Source organism: Chlorocebus sabaeus, chromosome 23 (assembly GCF_047675955.1).
Source record: "Chlorocebus sabaeus isolate Y175 chromosome 23, mChlSab1.0.hap1, whole genome shotgun sequence".
Lineage (NCBI taxonomy): Eukaryota > Metazoa > Chordata > Mammalia > Primates > Cercopithecidae > Chlorocebus > Chlorocebus sabaeus.
The window spans coordinates 54,668,637-54,695,265 of NC_132926.1; the positions used below are offsets into that span (position 1 = coordinate 54,668,637).

The 26,629-nt window shown below is 37.3% G+C and overlaps 1 protein-coding gene across 3 annotated transcripts in view; it reads right to left on the reverse strand.

Annotated features, from left to right (window-relative positions):
• The window catches only part of MEGF10 (multiple EGF like domains 10), a 380,133-nt gene that overhangs the window by 109,368 nt on the left and 244,136 nt on the right, over window positions 1-26,629 (reverse strand). For all 3 annotated transcript variants that reach the window (XM_008014293.3, XM_008014292.3, XM_073010716.1), the window contains 3 exons: window positions 23,388-23,522; window positions 15,622-15,723; window positions 14,211-14,311 (listed from right to left, as the gene is read on the reverse strand). In XM_008014293.3, coding sequence (XP_008012484.1) covers window positions 14,211-14,311; window positions 15,622-15,723; window positions 23,388-23,503 — 319 coding nt within the window. In that variant the 5' untranslated portion in view covers window positions 23,504-23,522. The remainder of the gene's footprint in view (window positions 1-14,210; window positions 14,312-15,621; window positions 15,724-23,387; window positions 23,523-26,629) is intronic.

Genomic DNA, 26,629 nt, shown 5'->3' on the forward strand with positions numbered 1-26,629 from the left:
CCATGATTCCAGAATGCCACAGGGTACTTTGCAGTCAAATACAGGATGGCAAATGAGGTGCACTCAGGCCACCCACTGCCACTCCAATCCCGTGGCAGAAATCACTAGTGAGTCACTCTGCTCTTTCTCTCTTAGCCCAGACACAGCCTCAGAATCCTTCTAAACACAATGTTCCAGGCAGCCACTTTCAAGAGATGGCACTCCCTTTCCCAAAAGAAAGTTTTTTGTTAATTCCAGTCTAAAATAACATAATATTCCAATATTAAAAAAGAAGAAATAAAGAAAAATGTATTAAATGGCAAACAGTTAATGTGACCGACTCACAAAGTGCCACCTGTGTGGCATATCTGTCTCCTGGAAGGAAAAGTGTCCTGGGTTAGTGAGCTGCAGGTGTTTTAAGCCCTCGCTTCAAAATTTGGGCTTAAAACCCATTGTTTTCTGAAGCATGACATTTAAGCAAGAGTAAAGTTCATCTACAGAACTATTTTTCATATAAACACCAACTACAGTTCCAGCTCCTTATTTGCCCACAGTCGGTTCAGTTTTACATAAAGTTGGCCAAGTTAAAAATCAGCTGTGAATATTCATTCACTGCTCTGGTAATCAATTGTCACACTCCTTTCTGTTAAGAACAGGAAATCATATACAGTTCAGTGTGTGGGAGTTAAGGCTTCTTATTTACGGTTCCGAAGTTCTCTTAACCAGTGCCAACAACAGGCAGGACACATCCATGGGAACTGATCTCTCACCATCAGAGCTGGTCTGCCAGGCAATAAAGTGGGTTACCCAGTCCCCAGACCTCTTCCTTCTGTCCTTCTTACAAGCCACACTTGCCTGGATGCCCCCATTAGAACTTGAACTTGGAGTTAGCATTTGACCTTCTCCATCTAACAAAAACAGAGCTAGCAGACTTAAGTCTACACCAAAGAAAACAATCATCAGAACAGTCCCTTCCTTTACAGCAGCATCCAGCAGGAGAAGACAAGCCATGTGGGGCAAAGAGAATGGGAGCTGGACTGGAGAAGGGACCCCTGGCCATCTCCTTTGTCCATTCATGATTCTGCTGCAAGCGGCCCTGCTTACAATGATCCGCTTTCTCTGCCATCAGTGGAGATGAAGCCAAGAACATCCGATTGAGAATGTATGGCCAGCCTTCTCCCTGGATTAACCAATCCTTCCCACAGAGGGTAGCTGCCAACTTCCCACTCTGCTGCTCTCTTTTGCTGCTTTTCCAAGTTCCATGTCACCAAATCTATAAGCAGTCCCCAACGTGCTAAGAGGTCGGGTTTCAAAGATGTGTTTGGAAACCAGTTGTGTGAATTTTCTTGGAGTTATAATGTTGTAAATAATGGTTAGGTCCCTAGGGCAACCTCAACCTCGATAGTTGTTCATTTATTCCAGCATGTTCCTGAATGAACTACAGTACTATGGGGGTCACGAATCTCTCTCCTTTCCATAGGTCAAGTCATTCACATATCAGTTTGTCAAGAGCCTACTTCACTGCCAGAAATCTGAGATTATTCCTCTATCCACAATGCTCATGGGAGAAGTAGGTAGTAGAAGAAGACAAGAAACTGCCCTGGCTCCAGATCATCCCTGCAAACAGCAAACAGTTGAGGTCTTGGGAAAGGAGGCCTAATGGAACTGTGGGATGAGGAGAGAACGAGCATCCGTGATGTTGATGAGGGCAAGAGCTAAGAAGGGCCTGGGTCTCCTGCTGCTGCTGGGCACATCCATGGGAACTGATCTCTCTGGGGCATGTTAGTAAAGTCTCTCTCTCAAACTGTCTTCTTTATCACCCCCAAATCAGTCTGTTTCTCTTTCATTTGCCACTGTCCCCTGTTGCTTCTATTCAGTGTTCTTATGGTTCTCTGCAGAACAAGGCAGTCTCACTGTATCTCCCTGGTCCTGGCCCTAAAGCCAAAATACAAATGGTAAATAAACACTTTTTTTTTTTTTTTTTTTTTTTTTTTGAGACAGAGTCTCACTCTGTCACCTAGGCTGGAGTGCACTGGCACGATCTCAGCTCCGGCTCACTGCAACCTCCACCTCCTGGGTTCAAGCGATTCTCCTGTGTCAGCCTCCCAAGTAACTGAGATTACAGGTGTGCATCACCAGGCCCAGTTAATTTTTGTATTTTTAGTAAAGATGAGGTTTTGTCATGTTGGCCAGGCTGGTCTCGAACTCCTGACCTCAGGTGATCTGCCTGCCTTGGCCTCCCAAAATGCTAGGATTACAGGAGTGAGCCACCATGCCTGGCCATAAACATAAGTTTTTAAAGTGAACAGCATTATTAATAATTAGGAAATGCGAAATAAAGCTAGGTACCTTTTTTCACCCAAAAGGTTGAAAGCAATAATAATACCTAGGTCAGCAGAATGTAAGGAAATGGGCACCTTCACACACTACTGGTGGGCATGTAAGTTGTTACAACCTGTCTGGACAGCAATTTGGCAATGTGCCTCAAACTGCATTACAATGTGGCTTATTCCTGTCTCCCAATATCCATTTTCCCTTCCCACAGAAGTAAATATATATTTATATATATTTTTACTGGGCCTCTGCCCACACAGACTAAAGTTGCATTTGCAGGTTGGTGAGACCAAGTGACCAGTGGGATGTAAAAGGAACATGATCACTTCTAGGAATCCTCCTTAGGAAACAGTTGACATTGCCATTTGCCTCTTTCTCCCACCTATTCTGTCTGCTGATGATGTGTGGAGGTCAATAATGGTACATGGAAATGAAGACCATACCTTTGTAAATGTTAAAACAATATCCCACTGCACTTTGCAAGTCTCATGGCTATGTTTGGAAGTGAAATCACGACCTCTAAGGCATCTTGTTAACTCTCTTCCACCTTGCCTTTGGGCTCATTCCACAAGCAGTTACAGGAGTGGCAGAATAAAGATGCCCTTGTAGCTTGGTGAGAGCACGTGACAAAGAGATGGTGGAGCAGAAAGGTAAAACCTGCTTGGGTCCCCTGCTGGCTTGCCTACTTCTAGGCACCCCATAGCCAAATCTAATTCTAAATGATACAGGATGCATACCTCTCATTCCAGAAATTCCACTTAAAATAATTTATTGTACAAATCACTCACACATGCAAAGGGATAAATAAAATGATGCTCCCTGTAGCTGCAAAATTATGTGTGCCTAACATTAGTATATATTAATATGGTAAAATTCAATTATAACATTATTATTTAGATGTAATTTTATAGACTAGAAAATATGTCTACAATATAATACAAGTGAACAATGCAGCTTACAAAAAATATGCATGGCATAACCTTCAAATTTGTATTGAATTTAAAGTAATGGAAATATATCTGAAAAGACACAAACCAAAAATGGCAGGACTATGAATGATTTATTTTCTGTTTTTGCTTATCTGTTTTCCAGTTTTTACACAGATTAAAAAAATAGCTTCACTATGAAAAATAATTTTAGGTAATTAAAAATATATACAACAAAAAACCCAATTTTACTCTTTTAGTTATTTTTTAAAGTACAACTAAATTATTGCTGACTATAATCACCATATTGTGCTATCAAACACTAGATCTTACTCATTCTATTTTTTCTACCCATTAACCATCCCCATTTTCCCCCTACCCCCCACCCCTACTATCCTTCCCAGCCGCTGATAATCGTCATTCTACTCTCTACCTCCATGAGTATAATTGAATTGTTTGTAACACAAAGAATAAGTGCTTGAGGTGATGGATACCCCATTTACCCTGATGTGATTATTACATGTTGTATGCCTGTATCAAAATATCCCATACACTCCATAAATATATACACCTACTATGTATCCACAAAAACTACAACTTCAATTTTTTTAAAAAAATCAATGAAAATATATATATACACACAACAAATTTATGTCTTTTTTGAAGTGGCCTAGGTCTTTTACTTCTGATAAACAGAGTAGCACAGTTGAGAAGGGAAGGGCCCAAGGGTCTTTCCCTTCCTTCTGTAGTCTATTTCATTCCTACTCTTTAGCACAGACTGAGCCCTGAAGAACATCAACAGTGGTTTACTCATCCTTCAGTCTTCGGTGTGCTGATGCTTAGAAAGGAAGGAGAGAAGAAGGGGAAAAATGGAGGAGAGACAAAAGGAGGAAGAGAACCAAAGGAGGAAGAAAAAAGGAATGGAGGGTAGGAAGAGGCAGGGAAAACAGAAGGAAGAAGGTGAAGCAAGACAGGCACAGCAATTGGGAGGGAACAGACACTAACAGACAAGCTTGGGACACACAATATTCAAGACAATTTGAGTTATACATATTTTCATCTTAGGAACAAGATCAAACTTCTAAATTAGAGAACTACCTGGAGCGTTGGGCAGGCTGAAAGGTGGCGACAAAGAAATGGGAAGTGTCTAGAGATTGCTGATATTGCAGATGAAATTAACACCCTGGAGAAAGAGCTACACCAGTGTCACCAGAGTAACTTCAGACTATATGTGAGATGAGCCCAACGGCAAAGTGGAAGAAGGTGAACAAGATGACCTTAGAGGTTGTGATTTCACTTCCAAACACAGCCATGAAATTTGGAAAATGCAATGGGATATCATTTTAACATTTACAAGAAATAAAGGACCATACATCTTATAAGATTTTCATATAAGAATTATATGAAAAGAATACATAATTCTGTCAATTATCTATCATGGTAGTTAGACTAAAAATATTTGCATATCTCAGTGACAAAGATATGCACAAAAATTTAATCAACCGGAGTAGCCAACTGGATTGAGTTCTAATCTAATTTGAAACTAGTACTAGGAAATAATATGTCTTACACTGAAGGAATACAGGTACACCATCTAGAACAGGAGGTAGGTTCAGTATGCTCCATTGAGGTAGTAGTCAAGGACCATGTTCTCTGATATTTAAAAACCTCAGAAAAGATATTGCATAGCCTTAAAAAAAGAAAAGAAAAGAAAAAAAGAAAAGAAAAGAAAAGAATAAAAGGAAGTCCTGTCCCATGCTACTACGACACGGCTGGACCTCAAGGACATTATGGTTATGGTAAGTGAAATAAGCCAGTCATGAAAGGACAAATACTGTCTGATTCCACTTACATGAAGGATATAAAGTAGTCAAAATCATAAAAACATAAAGTAGAAAGGTGGTTGCCATGGGCTGGAGGTGGGTAGGGGTAGTTAGTGTTTAATGAGTCTAGAGTTTCTGTTTTGCAAGACAAAAATGTTCTAGAGATATGTTGCACAAAAACGTGACTATATTTAATACTGCTGAATGGTACACTTAAAAATAGTTAAAATGGTAAACGTAATGTCATGTGTTTTTATCATAATAAAAATAAATATCAAGAAATTAAATGAATTGAAGAGACTACCAAACTTATATTAAAAATTAAACCAAAAATTATGAGACAATGCTTAGAAAGTAATTATCTTTCAACCTTGTGAAGATTTTCTGTTAAGCACAGAAGTGTGAGAGAGAATCAAAATCTATAGCGTTCATATTTTTAGTTTTAAGAAGACATTTATAATATTTAAGAGCATATGGTCCGTAGAATAAAAGATCAGCTTTCTAATTTTATTCTTTAAATGTGTAATGGAATAATTGATTTTAAAATGTTATTTTAAAGTTGAATCTTACTAATACAATTTTTTTTTTTTTCTTTTGAGATGGAGTCTCGCTCTTGTCACCTTTCAAAGCACTGGAATTACAGGCGTGAGCCACTGCGTCCAGACTGTATTTTAACATTTTAGAGTACATAAGATTTCACCTTATTTGTAAGTTGGGCTATTTAGATTTACAAAAATTATTTAAGTATATGGGAAGGTTTGTCAGCCTGGACACTGAATTATTTAAAATGAAAATCAAATCTATTAAATGTAAGAATTCCATTTTAAAAACTTGAAGGTGTTTAAGTTTATAAAACATTAGTCAAAGGGTTCTTAATGTGTTTGTTAAATTTGTTAGACTGATGAATGAAATATCTGTAAGCTGAATTTTACTTAAGCAGCAACTATGTTTTTGGATTTATAACTATAGTAAATCAAATACTAATTATTAAAAACAAAGTAAACCTCTGAATAGGCTTTTTCATATTGCATATATGTGTATGCACATACGCACCCAGCCACACATACAGAAGCACACACACTTCACATTTAATAGATACTAAATAGCAGTTAGCATATTTGGGGCATCTGGCTTATTGTACGAAAAATTCATTGCTTTTGTAATTTGAGATAAAAAAATCAAAAAAGTATTTTGATATAAAAATAATTCAACATTTAAATTTGATTGCATTTCCATTTTTAAATAGCTACATGTATTACAAAACTAGAATCAGAAAAAGAAGGCAGGTTTTTTCATTTCAGGGACACTCTTCTGCTGAGAGAAAAGCAAAAGACAATACATTTTATATGACTAGAAAGGCAGATTTGATCCTATTAGTTATCTCTAATCACAGTAGTCATAAGCACATGGATATAAGTAAATGGATCATGATGCAGAGTTTAGCAAGTCAGTTTGATATTTGTGATAAAGAATTGCCATGAGAATTACTTTAAACTTCATGAAAATCATATGGCTTAATATTTACTCAACTTTAGAGCTACAGCAGAAGAATTCTTATCTTCTAATTGAAATCCAAACATCACAAATAATACTAAAATCAAGTCCAGAACCATCACTTTCAGTTAGTTAATACTGTACACGCAAGTCTTTTGCATTTTTCAAAACACTTTCATATATCTTATTAGATCCTAACAGCAACCCTACATGATTAATAGGCATTAGAACCCATCTTACAGATTAAGAAGTGAGGTTCACAGAAATCAAGGATGTTGTGACCCAGGGACATTATACATACAGGGTAGCTTTGGGATTTGAACCTAGGTTTAATTCATGTGTTTTCTCCATTCTATGTTAACAATCTGAACTGAACTGTTTTTTTTTTCTTGGAGGCCAAAAGGGAGAGATAATAAATATAACAGTTTTCCTTGGAAAACTATACACTGGCCATGTGCACTACACTTAGGATGTCCATATTCGCATTTACAGTCAAATGATGGGTATATGTTGAAAGCAGAGAATAGTATCCAGTGATTTCTCAACCATAAATGTTTAAACTAATCACACTTCTTGCTTCTATATCTTCCTAACTATAGTTCCTATATATGCATTACGATTAATGTATATAACAAAAAAGTGTTGGTTAACTCTAAGCTATCCCATGAAGAACCACAGAAATCTCTAGAATACATAAATGTTTATTATAAAAACTGATATGTGTTAATGAAAATATATAGGAATGTGTTTGGATCAATATTTATTTAGGTACAAGAACTGAGATTTAAATCAATAGCAATTTTATAAGAGGTTAGTTATGTGACATTAAAAAACATACTATATATGTATATACACAACACAAATACATCTATACAAGCACACACATATATATGTACACACACATATATTACAAGTATTTCATTCCTCTGGACATTTCTCCATTTCATTTCTCTGAGGATTTCTTTATTAATGCAGGTGGAACATCCCTATCGCAAAAACCCAAAAGCCAAAGTGCTCCAAAATCTGAAAATATTTTGAGTACTGACATGAAGCCACAAGTGGAAAATTTCCCTCCTGAGCTCCCGTCATAGTCAAAACACAGTCAAAATCTTGTTCCATACACAAAGTTATTTAAAATGTTGTATAAAAATATGTTTAAGCTATATGTATAAGATGTATATAAAATATAAATTAATTTCATGTTCAGACTTGAGTTCCATCCAGAGTATCTCATTATGAATGTGAAAATATTCCTAAACCCAAAAAATCCAAAATCTGAAACACTTCTGCTCCCAAGCATTTTGGATACTCAGCCTGTACTTAAAATTCGCCAAATTATTATGACCAAGAACCCAAAAGCAAATGCAACAAAAACAAAGATAAATAGATGGGACTTAATTAAACTAAAAAGCTTCTGCACAGCAAAAGAAATAATCATCAGAGTAAACAGACAACCCACAGAGTGGGAGAAAATCTTCACAATCTATATATCTGACAAAGAACTAATATCCAGAATCTACAAAGAACTCAAACAAATCAGCAAGAAAAAAAAATCCCATCAAAACGTGGGCTAAGGACATGAATAGAAAATTCTCAAAAGAAGATATACAAATGGCCAACAAACATATGAAAAAGTGTTCAACAGCACTAATGATCAGGGAAATGCAAACCAAAACCATAATATAACACCACCTTACTCCTGCAAAAATGGCCATGATCAAAAACTTCAAAAATAATAGATGTCGGTGTGGATGTGCTGAAAAGGGAATGCTTCTACACTGTTGGTGGGAACATAAACTAGTACAACCACTAGGGAAAATGGTGTGGAGATTCCTTAAAAAACTAAAAGTAGATCTACCATTTGATTCAGTAATCTCACTCTTGGGTATCTACCAGAGGAAAAGAAGTCATTGTACGAAAAAGATACTTGCACATGCATGTTTATAGCAACACAATTCACAATTGCAAAAATATGGAACAAGCCCAAATGCCCATCAATCAACAAGTAAAGAAAATGTGACAGATAGATAAAGAATAGATAGATAGATGGATAGATAGATAGATAGATAGATAGATAGATAGATACATACATACATACATACATACGTACATACATACATATATACCATGGAATGCTACTCACCCATAAAAAGGAATTAAATAATGACATTTGCAGCAACCTGGACGGAATTGGGGACCATTATTCTAAGTAAAGTAACTCAGGAATGGAAAACCAAACATTGTATATTCTTTCTTACAAGTAGGAGCTAAGCCATGAGGATGCAAAGGCATATGAATGATACAATAGGCTTTGGGGACTTAAGGGAAAGCGTGGGAGGTGGGTAAAGGATAAAAGACTAGACATTGGGTACAATGTACATTACTCGGGTGATGGGTACACCAAAATCTCAGAATTCACCACTAAATAACTTATTCATATAACCAAACACTATGTGTTCCTTAAAAAACACTTGAAATAAAAGAAAAATCTCCAAATTAAAAATAATGAAACACGTCTAAATTCTTAACACAGATTAGGCAAGAATATTAATCTTGAAGGATGAACAAATTTAGAGTTTAATTAAATTTATAAACAAAGTAAAACCACATCAAGGAATCACAGATTTCTTCCTGTCCTAGTAATATTTTAATTTAAAAATGTCCCATCCTTTCTTTTTTTCTAAACACATTCTAAGAAAAGGCTCCTAACCACACTGTTGCCCACACTGTCTACTGTGGTCTTTCCTGCCTGATGACATGCATTGGTCTTTCGGACAGACAGCCTTGTTACTCAAAGTCTGCTCTGTGGACCAGCAGCTTCCACACAGCCTGAGGGTTCAGTAGAAATGTGTACCTTTCGGCCCCACTCTGGACCCATGGAATCAGAATCTGTATTTTAACAGCCTCTACAAAAGTTTTGTGTGCTCATTCCAATCAGAAGCAGAGCCAGTCTCTTCATCATGCTCTATACACAAGAAAACTAGGGTTTTTTTTCTCCAAGAATCTCCACAGCTGACAGAATGAAGAGCCATTCAGTGACCACCTGCTGCTTCTATTGCACATAAACATGAAATGAGAGCCTCATCCTGGGACAGTTTCCATGTGAATTTACATGAAGGACTAACTCCAGGATGCCACCCATGTATTCATGTGAAACTTAAAATCTTCAGGATCTTTCTGAGCTACTGTCCTTTTCCCTGGAACCTTGACAGTACAGAGAAGGCAGGAGCACCTGACTAGGCTGCCTTGCTATATTTCCCAAAAGTGAAGAAACTGCAGCAGTAACAACAATCTTGAATATCCACCAACGATGCCTGTAAGTTCAGCGATCAGTCCTCTGGTTGATATAGACAGAATCACCGCATTTGTAAGATCTATTTACTTAATTTCTCTAAAGTTCTTTGTTTTCAAGAACCTTTTAAAAATCCAATTTCAAAAGAAAAAAGATTGTTATTGATTTTAGTCACCTTAAAAAGAGAGAGAGAATTGAACATAGAGAACAGGGAATTTTCTTGACTTTTTTTTTCAAGGCAAAATTATTTAACACATTTTTTTTAAATCTTTGAAGTCATGTAATGAGATGCAGCTGAGAATTTCTTGACATGTGACATGGACAGGAGTTGGATAATCCTTGGTTCATAAGCTACTCTGCCAATTTCATTTCTTTTATTTAGGTAAAGTATCTTATTCTCTATTTATCATAAATATCTGCATCATCCTCCACCACCCACCCCCAATTGATCAGACTAAAAACGTTATTTAATTTGTCAAAGCCTCATTTTCCTCATCTTTAACAGGGGTATGATTATATCTGCCTCATAATGTTTTAGAAATTTTATAAGATAATGTATGTGCCTGGTACATAGTAAGCACACAATAAAGTTAACTATAACTTTATTGTTGTCTGAAATCCATTAAAAAAGATACTTAGACTGCAAAACTCTTTGATGGCAGAAAGTATGTCTGGCTCATATATATTATATATATACACACACATAATATATTATACACATATATACACACATATATACACACACACATACACATATATATTATATATATACACACACACAATATATATATTATACACATATATATATACACACATACACATAATCTTTAGAGTCTAGCCCACTGGTTTTTACATTGTAGGTCAATCAATGCATGTTTTATTCAACTGAATTGAATCCACTGTGTTGAGTCTGATTTCCCCTGTGAAAGAGGAAATGACTACGATAAAGGAACAATGACTTCCTTTATATGGACAAGTAGAATAGAAACCTGCTTTCCTCCCAAAACAAGTTAAACTAAGCTGCATGGTCCTACTATCATCCTGGTGACATCTACAAGCTATCCTTATGGTTCTGAGACAGGGACTATTCCATGGACTCCTTCACAAGGTGAGCCTGGCTCCTGGAGGCCACTCAGCTCCCCTTCCTCAACCACAGCTGACTCTGAACTGGCAGCCCACTCTCCAGCAAAGTCTCTGGAGCCTAGAGAAGATGACTCTTTTTTTTTTTTTTTTTAAGAGACGGGGTCTCCCTATGTTGCCCATGCTGGTCTCAAATGCCTGGGCTCAACGGATGCTCCCACTTTAGCTTCCCAAAGTGCTGGGATTACAAGCATGAGCCACCATGCCTGGCCCTGAGAAGATGACTCTTTAGCATACATATCCCTGACAAATTTCTAATGAAGAGCTACTTCATTGTGAAGTATTCTGCTCTCTGAAAGTGGGAGGGGTGGGTGAGGGGAAGACAAGAACCAAAAGGACATGTTATTAACACACGATAGTGAAGACAGCTGGCCAGGTCCCCACAGGAAACCTCAGAAAGCTGTGGAAAGAGGGTGGGGCAGCTGGCCGTTCCATGTCAAGCCTCCAGAATGACCGTCTACAGTGGGATCTATCATGGAGGAGAGGGTGAGGCAGGATGAAACAGAGGTGAGGAGGGAGGGGAACACAGGACTTGCTCTCTGGAAGGTGCTACTTGAGTACATAAAAGAAACTTGTTTCAAATACAGGTATTTGCATTAAATCATCCTGTTTGCCTTCTAGGTAAAGTACCAAGAATTAACTTAAAATTATGACTGATTCCTGTGTTTATTTTGGTAACTGGAAACAGTTAAAAAAGGTGACCGTGTTACCTGCCTGGCAGCAAAACTTGGTAGAAAAAAAGACTATGAAAACACAACCAAGAATCTTGTATTCTTTGTTCCTTTATCCACAAGGTTGCCTCACTTGTGCCAGCTGTGAAGAGTACAGAAAAGTCACTGGGAGGCACCCCCAAGAACAAGAAAGCATAACAATTGTTAGGCGGGGTGAAGCAATGAAATCAAGACATCAGAGTGGAGAGACACAAAATATTTTAGAGACCAGAGACCAACAGCTCCCAGGCCAGTGAGACTAGACTGTAAATTGATTAAATATATTAGCATATCTAAAGGAAAAAATGCTGCAGTCTCAGGGGTAGTTGGTCAACAAGAGGCCTAGAAAAAAGGAAAATTTTTGAGGCAAATGCTAGAGATGTCCATTCAAGTAGTTTGGGGAATGCTTTGCAAGCTGTCTAGCAGGAAAGAAAACTTACTTTTACCCATGTAATTTTGGGCGTGATAGTGCTAGTGGAATTGCCTAACTTTCTAAGAAGGACTGTACTACTGAGTTAAGAAACAGAGGTGTTGAATTATGTGGCGGATGCCAGGAAACACTGAAGCTGTCTCTCTAACTGAGCTTGCTTGGATCTACACTCACCCACCAGCTTGCCAGTAAAGTCTAGCATCCCACATGCCAGGTCTTCAAGGAGAGAAGGGATGGCCAGAAGACAGGCACAAGGACCTTTCCAAGTTCTGTATGACTTAGGAAAATAGCATCCTGGCTTCATATACAAATTCTATGACCTGGGTTAATAGAAATGTGTGCTGGGAGACAGAAGTACTCTCTCGGTATGTCGATGGTTGTGATTGTACGGTTGAACCCAGGAAAAGGCATCAAGATAATGTCACCGAAGGCCTCTGGGCCGTGGCCAGCCTGAGTGGCCAGGCCTTCCCAATACCCACCACTGTGTGCACTCCACGCTGCTTTCTTTTGAAAATTTCCTATCAGCCTGGGCCACTGAGATCTGCTCATGATTATTCTCTAAGATGTTTGATTATAAACACATAATTTTTCTTATTCAGCATCATTATTAATCAAAGACATGCAAATTAAGAAAAAATTAGTGAAAGGAAAATTGGCCCAGGGTATAAGCAAAAATGCATTCTCGTTTACTGCTGGTGGGTATTTAAATTAGAAACACACCAAAAGTTTTAAAATATGTACACTTCTAATCCAGCAATTCTACTGCTAGGAATTTATCTTTACTTAATGAAGGATATGAACAATTATTTAACCACAATGATGTCCGTTAGAGTAGTTTACTATAGGTAAAACTTGGAAATTGTGTGAATATTCAACAGCTGAGATTGATTGAACAAATATTTATAATACAATAATATACTGACATTTGCAATATGTTACAGAAGTATAATTACTGACCAGGAAAGATACTCACAATGTATTTTTATTTTCTTCTTTTTTTCTTAGTTACATATTCTAATTTTTCTTTCTATGAACATATATTATTAAATATAGCCCTGACTCTGAATCCAAGCTAAGGAACTGCCCCTATCTGCATACAGAATAGAATGCAGGGGTTGGAAGGAGGGTGAGACATGTACTATCCCAAGCACTATCTCTGAGACAGCAAAGGAAACTCAAAGAGGTATAAATGGTTTATCTGAGGTCACTCAGCCAAGTGATGGTAGAATCAGTGACATCACTAAGTTCTCCAGATTCTTAAGCTGAGATCTATCCAGTCATTCCTGGTGCCTCCAAATTACAGCAGAACCTTGTCTCTATGCTACTCAACATCAGCGTCTCAACTCAGAAAGCAGAGTTGTCCCTCTAGCGTGTGTTGAGCCAGAATACTCGAATAAAATAGTCTTTAATGATCTCTCTTCTAAGTGACCTATACACAATAGTAGGAAATCTCAATTGCAAACTGCATCTCACATGCATCTCATATTCTAGGATTCTCTGAAGTGTGTCATAAGATACCAAACTTCTCTCAAGACATCTCAGAATGAATTGGTGAAGTGGGGAGGGGACAGAAGAGGGAAAATGACAATGAAAAGAAGTTTTATTTTGTGACGCAGACTTACTGTCACTTTGTAATGTGAAAACTCCTCTACATTTAATAAGACTCATCATTCTATGCACCAGAAAAGAATATGCTGGCCTCTCGGAAGTTGACTTGGGTCAGCTGCAGGAAAGTTAGGTCTCTGTTCTCTTCTGTGACCCAAGTCCAGTGAGTCCTGACCAATTTCCAATGAGACATTCATTGAAGAATTGTAATTTACATCACCACCTCCGGCCTTGAATCAGCTTTCTGTAACAGCTGTTTTCTCCTTAAGCAATATTCATTTGGAGACTTTGGATAGGACAGGAGGACAGAGTTAACGCTTCCTTCATTACACAAGCCAAGGAAAAGTAGCAACCAGAGAAAAAAGGAATGTTCCAAGACACCCACCTCCCCAGGCCTCCGTCTCAGCTGCCATTAACGGAACCAAACCAGCACTGGGAAAAACAAGCGAATCTCAAAGGGGTGAAAGTTTTACTTACGGACACACATTTCCCCGCTTTCATAAAATCCAGGACAACATTGAGACTTGCGCCTATACATAGTCTTCTCCCCATGTCGATAGGCTGTCCGATAACTGACTCTATAGAGAGGGAAATATTAGCTATTAAACATAATAAAGATCTGAAAAGCAAAGTCTTTCAAACTAGTTATGAAGAAATATGGAATACACATCTAGACCAATATAATACTAACTCATCAATTTTCTAAGAAGATATTAAGATGCCCGATTGAAGCTAATCTATGCTTTATTTGAAGGGGTCAGTAGGTTCATGATTTCCCTCTTTCACTTATCCTAAAATATGTTGAAAAGTATTGATTAATTCATATATGATACCCACCTAAGCATCATTCACTTATGTATGTTTTAAAGGAAGAATTCAGAGAATTCCCTTAAAAATCTTAGGGCAGTCTCATCCCACTATAATATAGAAGGCTAAGAGACAAAAGAGCTCTCCATTTAACTAAAGCGCCATTTATTCACGGATTCATTTACATAGCATGTGTTTATTGAGCACTTACTATATCCTGGGCACTGTTCTAGACATTGGGAATGAGCAGAGAGCAAAACAATACAAATCCCTTGCTCTCAAGGAACTTACATTTTACTGGGGAAGACAGATCTGGCTGAATTTGTTAAAGTAAGGACATGCATTAAACAAATGATTAGATCATATAATGGCAGGTAATGATTACATGCTGTGAAGAAAAATAAAGCCTCAGTCAGGGAATAGAATGTGACAGGTGGGAAATGCTAATTTACACAGAGTGGCCAAGGCCAGCTTGTGTGAAGAAATGACATTCAGCATAACATCATTTAGCGCAGTACAAATCAGCAGATGCTGCACTCAACACATAACTCATACACTATAAATGTTAGTATACTACTAATAAAATTAGGGCATCCGAGATCCCTTCTATATTAACATTAATATGTAATTATATTTTAGTTTTGTTTCTGTGTTCACATTTATAGAAAAAAAAAATACGTCTTGTTTTACTTAAGGGTCAAATTTAAGTTAGCCTAAATTGAGTCAGATGTTTAATTGGAAACATAGGCTAAGATATGAATTGCTTGACATCTGCTGCTGTCCATAGGTAACAGTGTCTCCCCCAGTTATGTGCAACACGGAGACTAGATGAATTCTTGTTAACAAGTGATGATAAACAGCAGACACTTTCTCTTCAGTTAGGCTGTAAGCTCCTTTAGGGCATGGGCTACCTTTCTGCTTTTCTATATCCCCTGTGATTTGGCACAAAGATAAGACAGTAGCAAGCCCTCAATACCTATTCACTGAATTAATGGTTGCACTTTCTGCTGTCATTAGTATCTCTGTATTAGAATCTATTCCCAGTTAGCCAAACTCATAAACATGTCTGAGCTTCTATTACCTGTGCCGCGTGCATTTAAACCAGTTTAGAATGTCAGTGCAGCTCGTGTAGTAAATTTGATCAAAGGGATGTGGGTATGACTCTTGCACAGTCACTGAGTAGCTGAAAAGAAATGGAAAAATAAGAAATCAGTATTTCTCTTTTTTAAATTAATAATATACTATGTATTTAAAAGTTTATAAGCTAAATTATCTCCATTTGCAACTCCATAATGACTTTTAACAGAGAATTTCCATGCTTGTATGGGTTTTTATTTAAACTAGAACTCCAAAAGGATCAATTTTAACAATATATTTAAAAGACAAAGATTCATGATGTAAATTTTAAAGAAAATCCTATTTTACTATTCACTATAAACCCTAATATTCCCAAATTTAAAAACACCACTCTATTTTTCTGCCTTTAATTCCCTCCTTTTATCCCAGGGCTCAAAGGATAACAAAGATCATTCACAGAAGGTTATGTTACTCAGCAAAGAAACAGTTCAAGTAAAGTAATACAGTACATTTTGCTACTGATTCTTAAAATATCAGAAAGAGCATATTTTTCTCTAGTTGGAACTCAGAATAATTTGCTTTCAGGCAATGGAAGACTATACAGTACATAACAACTGAATAAATACTATAAAGTAACTATAAAGTAGTCTTTAAACCTGGTTCTAAACATATGGCTGAGACAATTAGCCTAAAATAATCATACCAACAGTTTGCTACTACTTAAATAGTCTGTTTTCCAATACATTTTCACTAACAAGTTCCTGTTAAGAGTGAAAACATACAAGCCTACGGGCCTAAGAACGTGGGTGGAAAACATCCATGAAATATGAAGAATTCTCACTGTTCAACTGCAGACTTCTTCATTTTAAACAGTCTATTACATGCTAAAGAGCTTAGCGTCTGCCTATAAGAAAATGTGGATAATCTTCTCCAAACAATTTATTCTCTTAAAGATTTTCACTAAAATCTTTAATTCACACAAACAAACAAAATGGGTCATAATTACCGATTCACTTGCTGCAAATCAACAGCCCAAGTTCACTAATAGGAAGGAAGGAAGTTAAAATGTCAGCATGAAGAATTCAGGTTAGACAGAACCTTCTGATTTGAAAAGCTGTGTGGTGCTAGCCTCACAAACAATGGGTTTTCTTTCTGCAGCTGGTCTCTGGTAGTCATTATATATTAGGCTTCAATAGGACAGCCATGAAGTAATCGTACTATTCATAGTTTTGTATATTTCATTCTTTGCGATATTGCAATTTATTTCTAGGTAAATTTAGTGACCCTCCATAAATGTTGGGCAAATAAAACAGGCTCTATTGAAAAGAGCACTGGACTAGAAGAAGGCAGGGTTATAATTCTGTACTGACACTGAGAAACTGGGAGATGTTCAGCGGATAGCCTCACTTCCCTGGGTCCTCATGATCACGTTTTAAAATAAAAGGGATCAGAGAAGGTGTTGAAGATCCCCTCCTATTTAGCATCCTGAATTTCTAACATATACTTTCGATGACTGTTTCTTTCTCCCTCCAACAGATGTTACCCATTGCTACCTGCAAAAATAAGTTCAGATGAGGATACAGTGTGGTGTGCAAATGCCTGCATGCTATGATGTAACTCCTTTTGGGTAAAGCAAGAGGCCCCTGCTAAAATATTAATATTCTTGGAATGACATATCACATTAAGCTATCAGTATTTTCTTCAGACCCCTAGCAGTGTCCTGAGGTTCTAAGACTTCCTTACCAATATTTCTTCCTCCTGTGAAATTAAATAATTCAAATTTAAAGCTTTTGGAACTTTAAATTATTTTGAGCCTTGAGAGGAATATAACTATGTGGCCTGAGTCATGCAGCAAGTAGCTGCAACTTCTTTTTCCTATAAATGATTAGAAATAACCAAATGGCATCAGAGATAGACCCCCTCAGATCATTACCCTTCCTCATGAAATGTTAAAGCAATCTTCCTTGAAATGTAGCAGACTGTAATCAATCAAATCACTGTAACATATGTACTGGCTTTCTATGGAAAATGTCAAACCTTAATAAACTTCTCTGTTTCTGCCTATATAGGTGAAACTTTAACTTCCCCACTTGGGAAAACTGAGCCCATTCCTTTGAAGTCTGTTTTCTGTATGGCCGTCCTCAAATTTTGTGCTGAATAAACTCAATACTTAATCCTATTTTCTAACTCTCATTGTTTAAAGTTGACACTTTCAATCCAGCTGCTTGTAAAGAGCTGAATCTTAAGGCCTACAGCATTATATCTCTGTTCCATTTCTAGTGGAGAACAAAGTGAATGAATGTCCTCTGTGTATACAACTGGGGTATAGGTACAGTCCTACATCACCTATGAGCAAAATAGAGCAACTTCCCACATGTGCTGTAAGAACAAAAAAGAAACCACTCTAAATTAATGCCAGTTGGGAGAAAATACTTATTTAAACCAGTCTCTACAGTACTAATTTAGCTGAACTAAATTCATTTGTTGGAACTAGAGCTGATACAGAGTTTCCAGAAAATTTCAAAGGTCATATTATGATATTCAAGTCTGTGTGCCTCGGAGTGCAAAAGTTATCAATAAATGCATCCTGGCCAGTTCTATTTGATGTGGAGGGAAGAACCAATTCCATAAGCCAACATGTAAAATGTTTTCACTGATTTCTAGGAACCAAAAAGAGTTTTTAAATGACAGGGAATGTTAGAGTACATGAATTTCCTCTTCTTGTCACTTGCTGCTCACCAATAGCTCTTTTATTAAAAGGACAATCAAAGTATTTAGGGTTCCAATTCAACAAACATTTATTGAGCACTTCCTGCCCTCAAGGAGCTCTCAGCCTAATGAGAGGCCAATATTTAAATGCTGAATGTAATATGATATAGCTTTCCATGGAGAAATATATATAGCTTGGGAAAAATAGGAGTATAAAATTCATTATGTTTTGAGTATTTGTCCTCAATCTTGGCTCTACTCATTAAAATAATTTTGACACTCAAACCTAACACAGAACTGACTGCATATAAATTATTTTGAACTATATTAAACCATAGTTCAACTAATTTAACTATGTTAAACTACAGTTCAACTAATTTAACTATAGTTAAATTACTGTATAAACTTAAGTGGAAGCTTCTTTCTGACTGATAATAATTACCTGCCTAATTATCATCGGTCAGAAACTGAAGCTTCCACTTAAGCTTATAGGAGAAAGGTACTAAGCCTTTTCAACATGAATTTCTTTTCTGTTGTTTCTTACACACTATTTTTCCTTCTATACACTTTTTTCATTTTTTTCATTTGTAAAGGTATTATAATCACACTATGGAATATGGAAAACACATCTTTAAAAAAGAGAGCAGGAGAGAGAATTCCACAGCTCTCACATAACCACCAATAGCATGTTGTTGTGCTTCTTTACAGTTTCCAGGAGGTTTTAGTTTTTGGTTGAAGGTATTTCTAAATTCTTACATTATAATAATCATGCCATGCATATATTTCTAAAACATTCTTTTTTAACTTGAGTATATCATAAGCATTTTTCCATGTTAGTACAGTCTTCAAATTATGACTGCCAAATACTTTTAAGTGACTATACCTAATTTGCTCAATACCCACCAATCATTAGGCAATTAAGTTGTCACTCTTCAAGGGGTCCATTTTCTGGAAGCGATGTGTTTGAATCACGAAGGCAAGTGTCTGCAAGAATGGGCCTGCCTCCTCTGGTCTTTATCACCGCCGCTTTGGCCAGTGCTTAGGATGCTGCTGGAACTTAATTAGCTTCTCTGCTAACACTCCATACTGCCACATTCACCAGCAGCTGCTCCTGAAGTCACAGAGTATGAGGGTATCTCCTCTATTATCTGGTCCAATCCCACTTTAATTGACAAGGAGCAACACTGAGCTTCCATATAGAGTCAGCAGTAACACCAAGACCCTCAGACACTGTCCTGCCCCATCCTCTCTCAAACATCACTATAGAACATTTAAAGCTTCTAAAACAGACAGAGTGGGAAAGTGGAATTTTAAAAATCTGATCCTAATTCTACACAACTTTCAGCCTTCAGAAGCAAAGCTCTTTATTTCCTGTTTGTTTGTTTAATCTTCTCAAACATACTGAAAACATATCATCGCCGTGATTTTAATCTATTAAGTGTTATCTGGGGAAAACCCCAGCAAGATTTAATTTAAGGTCAAAGAACCGGGGAGTGGGGGAGGAGATGGAGAATAAGGGGAGGAAGCCATTATCACTTGGGCACATTCCAAAGTGGTTAATTACATTTTACCTGCCTAAATTATCTTGTTACTTTAATCAGATATGGTAATAATCTTCATTTCTTATCTCTGCTTGCTTCAGGACTGCTGATTCAATTACTCTCCCTTCTGTGTTAGTAATTGAAGGTTTGGGCAAAGTATGGTTTCTCTTCACTTGCACCTTCTTTAGAAGAAACCCCACTGAATGGAAAAGCTCAAATTCACAGACTACAGAAAGAAGGTTAGGAGAAGGAATAGATGATTTCTAGAGTAATTCATTTTCCAAAAAGATGCTGTACAGAGTTCCTTTAATCATAAACACCCCTTGAGTATTTAAATGATTTCATTTTCTCTCATTTCATTTTATGTACAATTTCTTAGAATCACAATTGCTGCATTAAAACAAGGCACATCTCTATTTCAAAATATTCAGATATCAATTGGGATGCAGCTAGAAGGCATTGATGGAAGTATTTTTGTTTAATGCTTCTCAAACTTGAATATGCAGAGAAATCTCCCTGGGATCTTGTTAAAATGCAGATTTCGATTTAGTAGGTCTGGGGTGGGACCTGAGAGTCTGCATTTCTAACAATTCATGCCTCAGCTCTGCAAACCACACTCAGAGGTAACCTCCAGGTGATTGCATGATTCTGAGCCATTGGGTACAGGTGGTTTTTAGCATAAGAGCTTAAAATGAGCCCTACTACCAGAATTATGCCCTTGGAACTCACCTTCCTCTCCCCATTTCAGTTCAAGCCCATTTCCATTTTTCAAAATACTAGACAAACCTGTCACCTGTGCCTTTATTTGATCATTTTAATTTATCTTCTACACCAGTCCCAATTCTTGCCAAAAAATTCTACTTTCTTTTACCTTTCTTCTAGAAATCATTATCTAGTCTTACAACAGAAAATGTATCAAAAAGAAGATTACAGCTGTCAACCCTTCTTCCTGGTAGTACATTTTTTAAAAACTGGAAAATTTGTTCATCATTTTCCTGTTTGTTCACATTCAATTTCCCTCCCCCTTAGTTAGCATTTTAGAGTTTGCACTAATCACTTGTACAGTTGTTGGGTCTATTAGGTTTCGAGATTAATGTGCCCCTTGTCTATCTGTCTTTCTCTCTCTCCATGCCCCTCCCACATTGTTGTACATATTTAGTCATTTCATTTCCTATCAGAAGATGAACTCACTCATTCAACAATTATTTATTGAACACATGCCACATGCAAGGCAGTGTTTTAGACAGTGGGAATTATCAGTGGTGAGCCAAACAATGCAATTATGCATTGGCAGCTCTGATCAACTGCTGACCAAGGAAGCAGGACAAAATGTGTATTTATAAGTGGGTGCTGGATTATTTGAAGCCTTGAAATTGTTTTCTCTCTCTCTCTTTTTTTTGGGGGGGGGATGGGGGAGACAGGGTCTTGCTCTGTCACCCAGGCTGGAGTGCAGTGGCATGATCTCAGCTCACTACAGCCTCCACCTCCTGAGTTCAAGTGACTCTTGCGCCTCAGCCTCTCTAGTAGCTGGGATTACAGGCATGCACCACCACGCTCGGCTTTTTGTATTTTTAGTAGAGACGGGGCTTTGCCATGTTGGCCAGGCTGGTCTCGAAATCCTGGCCTCAAGTGATCTACTTACCTCGGCCTCCCAAGGTGCTGGGATTACAGGTGTGAGCCACCACACACCCAGCCTTTTTTTCTCTTATAGTATTTCCCTCAGAGAGTTCATCTGTTCATATCTCACATGAGTTCATCTATTCACATCTCCCATCTCATCATGCTGGATAGTCCCAAATCTATATTCCCAAATACTTCCAGGCCCATATGTTACATTGATTTTATAAACCCAACATGGCAAACCCACACTAACCCCTTCCCTTTCAAATCAGCTCTCTTTTATTTTTCCATATGCGCAATGACATCTGGATTACTTCACACAGCAAGTGCTAAATCCTAGTCTTCTCTGCTTCCTTCACTTCCTCAATGTATTATCAAGATCTGTTGATTCTTGTTTCACAGCATCTCACAAATTTGACTTTTCCTCCCATCCCAAATCTATCATCCCTCCAAGAAGTTCAACCACCAATGGTCTCTTCCTTTACTAAATTTGACGTTTACCCATTCATGTAGCCGCTGATTCATTTTTATGACTTTAATAAGTATTTATTATATATTTTCTTGATGAAATGGTTTATGGGAAGTGCTGTAAATCTTATAAAGAGAACTAATAGGAAGTCCTTCTGCTTAAATTCTGTATAATGTAGTTAACACCACAAATATATAGAACTTTATTATATACATATATTCTCTGTACAGCTTAAAGTTTCATAATAATATATAACTCCATTGACTAATCAGGTAATTATGTTTTAATTACCCTGCTTGTAACACTACCAATGGAGGTAGGGATAAGCCCTCACCAAAAATAATGCTGAGTGAGAAACCAGCGTGTCCCCAGAATAATACCACTGCTGTGCTTGAGAGGCTCTGGGCTTTGTGCGTCCTAACAGTGGGGGACAAAGGTGATTAGAATGTGTACTCTGTGGTTTGCTAATCATGGTGCTGAAGATCAAGAGTCTGAAATAATTGTACTCACAGCTATTAAAAATACATATTACCCTCAAGTACTTAACATCTTCTCTTTGTTTAAAACACTTGCATTTACACTTTTTGGATAAAGATAATTTCTGGGAAAGTCAAGTAGCACACTAGAGCAGAGCCCACTGGACTTGACTGTACTGCATTATCGTTGGATGGGTTTGTACTATTTTTGTGTTCCAAAAGGGACTATAAGGTCCTGGAGGATGACCTACTGTTTTGTACTTTCTACTGCAAATTGCTCATATCTGGACATTACATCATCTGCCTTCATATAATCATACCCTCCTGAAATATAGTTCTAACTCTGTTCTGGTTGTGCACAGTTCTCGGTGGTCCACATGGCACTGATTTCAAACTGCCTCCCCTTCCGAGATCCCCTTCCAACCATTGCAACCCACTCATCTTATTCAGTTCTTCAAGAGCATCTCAGGGGACACTACCTCTATGCAGCCTTGCCAGTTTACCCCAAAATCAGGTCTCCCTTTTCAAGCCATCTATAGCAAAATTCTTTTAAATCCCATATATTTCAATACTTTAGTACATTATCTCATGCTGCTTTCCACTTCTTACTCATGGGTTCCCATGCATAAGTCCAGCTCCCCAAAATTAATGCAAATTCAGATCAGAAACAAGACCTTAGGAAGATCTTTTAATTGCTCTATTAATGCTTTCCCTGAATCTTACAATAGAACTTGCATTAGAATTAGATATGTCAAGATTTTTTTCACATAATATATATACTGTAAGACTAAGGTGACTAACACTACCTAATTTGCTAGCTATGACTAATGATTTTTACATAAAAGTAATTTCACAATCTCTTCGCAAATTCTAATTTTATACATTTGACTGATAATTATAGTATATAAGGGAACTTCTCAGCAATTTTTTGTCAGGCTCCTTTCAGAACCATTACCTTTCCCAGTGGCTACACACATTAGGGTCTTCGAGATTCAGAGGTGATGCTGGCCCAATCCACTGGCATAATAATAAACAAATAAAGCTCAGGCATGAGTTCAAAGAAATAACCATTTTTTTTCTGCAGAACAACCTACAAGAAAAAAAAATCCAAATTAGAAATGCATTGAAATGACTCACACAGAATTCTTTTCAGTACAGCAACCACCAGGTACCAGTTGTCACTGGGGCTCATAACAAGCCATATATTTCAATAGCCAGGTCACCAAATTCCATGGTCCCAGAGAGAGGGGTGTTTCTTATGTTGTGCAGGGTGGCTACGATTTTGCAAATTACTAAAATATGCAAATCATCATCAATTGCCACAAGAACAAAACCCTTCTCATTTATGTCAGCCAATATTAAAGAAATCTACCAGAACAATTCAGAGCAACACAGGCCTCCACATTCTCTCACCCGGCATATTTCCCTTCTAGAAGAGGAGGGCACACAGAGATAGCTGGCCTCATTTGTCCTAGAAAATAAATCATGAAACAGAAGCTCCATCGAATCAAGAGAGAGGTACTTCAGGCTCAAACGGAGATTCATTTGATAAGTCATTCAATGCACTGAATGCCTTCTCCATCCTAGGCACCATGCAAAGGCTGGATATAAAATACAGAGCCAGTCCCTATCACTGCCTGTTAAGACATTTATAATTTAGTAATCATGACGTAAGTTTCTTAAACATAATGCTTCAATTTCTCCATCTGCTGAAAAGAAATGAAACGAACTATCTCACAGCGGTTTCTAAAAACTAGACTATGCATAGAAAAAAATGTAGGGCTGTTTGCAGGTCAATGTTTGAGAAAATGAACCTAAAAACCGTAAAGTAACATATTTAAAAGCTTGGAAAATAGATAGGCTGGCAAAGGAGATAGAAGAGGGTGAATGTTCCAGGCAGAGGGATCCACAGGTAAGGGATGGCCAGGTGCATTTAGGGAGTTCAAGTTAATTCATGGCAAGAGAAAGGGGACAGCTGGAGAAAGAGACAGAGGGTGAGTCGTGATGGGTTTCATAAGCCATTGTGTAGTAGGGAACTTCATCCAAGGATAACATGGAGCTGGTAAATGATGCAGAGTGGCATTAGAAGAATGACTCTAGCTGCAAGGGGAGGCTCTTGGAGGGAGGCCAGGGGAGGCGCGACTGTGAACAGATCAAGGCAGCAGCAATGGGGTTGTAAGAAGTGGAGTGGCTCTGGGAGATATTTAGGATGTGGAATCGACAGGATTTGGCTATTGAACATGGATTAAGGGAGGGGAGGAGCTTCTGGTTTAGCCCCTTGTGGGGATTGTTAGCCCTTCACTGAGATGGAACCCACAGAAGCCCTCCTCTGGGGAGGGGAAGCTTTGAGTTCAGTTTTAGTTATGTCAGGTTGAAGGTTCCTCTGATATCATCAAGCGAAGCCACCTACAGGCATTTATTGAACACATGCGATGTGCTAGGACCCGCGCCAGGCCCAGGTGTGTAACACCTGTAATGGTTTGCACCTGAGAATCACATGCACTCCTGCAGCCTCTGGAATTTAGTAAGAAGGAGAAGTTTAATTGTCATGCTATGTCATCTAATCATTATAAAAATGGACACAAAATTAGAAATCACTGATCCATTTCTTAATTACAAACAAAATAAGCACCAACCTGCTTGTTGGTAAACTAGTGAAACTAGTAATAATAAGCCAGATTATTTGAGCAAAGCAGTGATTTTCTGGGTGGGAGCTGGCATTTTAAGAAGTTATACTCATTTTCCACACCAAGAAATTTTCAATATTTGGGAACCAAATGTATTGAATAATAACTTTATGGTTTGAAAAGACAAATTTATCTTAAAACAAACAAATAATAACAGCAAAAAAACAACTTTAGGAAATAGTTTATCATTCAAATTCAGGACAGATCAAATGAGGAAATATTAAATTCTTCTAAATCAAGATTGTTTAAGTATACTATGACAAGTCACCTATTGCTGACTCAACAAAGGCTAAAAGAAAATGTTTGACTTGGAAAAAGGAAAAAAAAATCATGAATTTGTAGTATAATTAAAGGATATTGTGTAAGCCATTAAAGAAGCTGTAAAATCTTAAAAAGGATATTTCAATGGTCACTAAATAATTCCAATAGATAAAGCATAAATAGACAGCCAAAATTAACTAATAGATTAATTCAAATTCTTGACATTTCTTACATGCTATCATGAAATTGTAAAATCTGAAGCTTAACATTATATAAAGAAGCTATTTCATTTAACAGGAATGAATAAAAAATGATGGTGATAATAATAATAAACGATAACAGCTAACATTTCCTGACCAATTACTGTATGCCAGACACAGTACTGAGCCATTTATGTGAATTATCTATGTAATCCTTACAGCAACTTAACTAAGAAGTAGTAATTTTTATTGTCCCTGTTTTACAGCTGAAGCCATGTAATATACAGCTAGTGTTTTCCTGATCCATCAAAAACATCTTTAATATATTGGGCTGTAACAAATAAGCATGGCAATTATTTCCTTGTCTCATTGCTTTGTCTATGTGAGAAGTATTTCCTTTCAATGAAGTGTGAAATGTGTTTAGCTTTCATTCTTTCCTCAAAGACATGAAGGCTGGTAAGCAGTAACCTGCCATCTACTCATAAACAATTACCCCAAATTGGAAAGTTTATTTCCTGAGTCATCTCAGACTCAAACCACCCATTTACCAATTAGAAATGTTTAGTCTGTAAAGTTAGAAATTGCCACAAGCCATGAATCAAGGTCCAAGAACAAGAAAGAGGTTGTGAGTTTTCTTTTAATGTAAAAATATTGACACTAATCTTCTGGTTTCTCTTCTTGCTTTGTACCTGATGCATTGCCCTGTGAAGAGGAGGTGACAGAGAAAAAGCAGAATTTGGCCACCTTCTCATTGCTTTGGAAGTTCAGTATACAGAAATATCAAACTGCATTGAGAAGTCGCAGGTACCATTTTTGAAAGATAAAATATCAGTCCATTAAAAACTATGTGTGTGTATATATGTGTGTGTGTGTGTGTGTGTGTGTGTGTGTGTATTACTTGGTCTCTTTGTCCCAATGCATTTTCCTCATTAAAATTAGAAAATTAACTGAGCTCTAGAGTAATCTGCAAAACCAAAAAGAATTGTTTGATCAAGAGGCAAGGATCATGCAAATTCACATAAGCTGGTTAAAACTGTTTGAGAAAATAA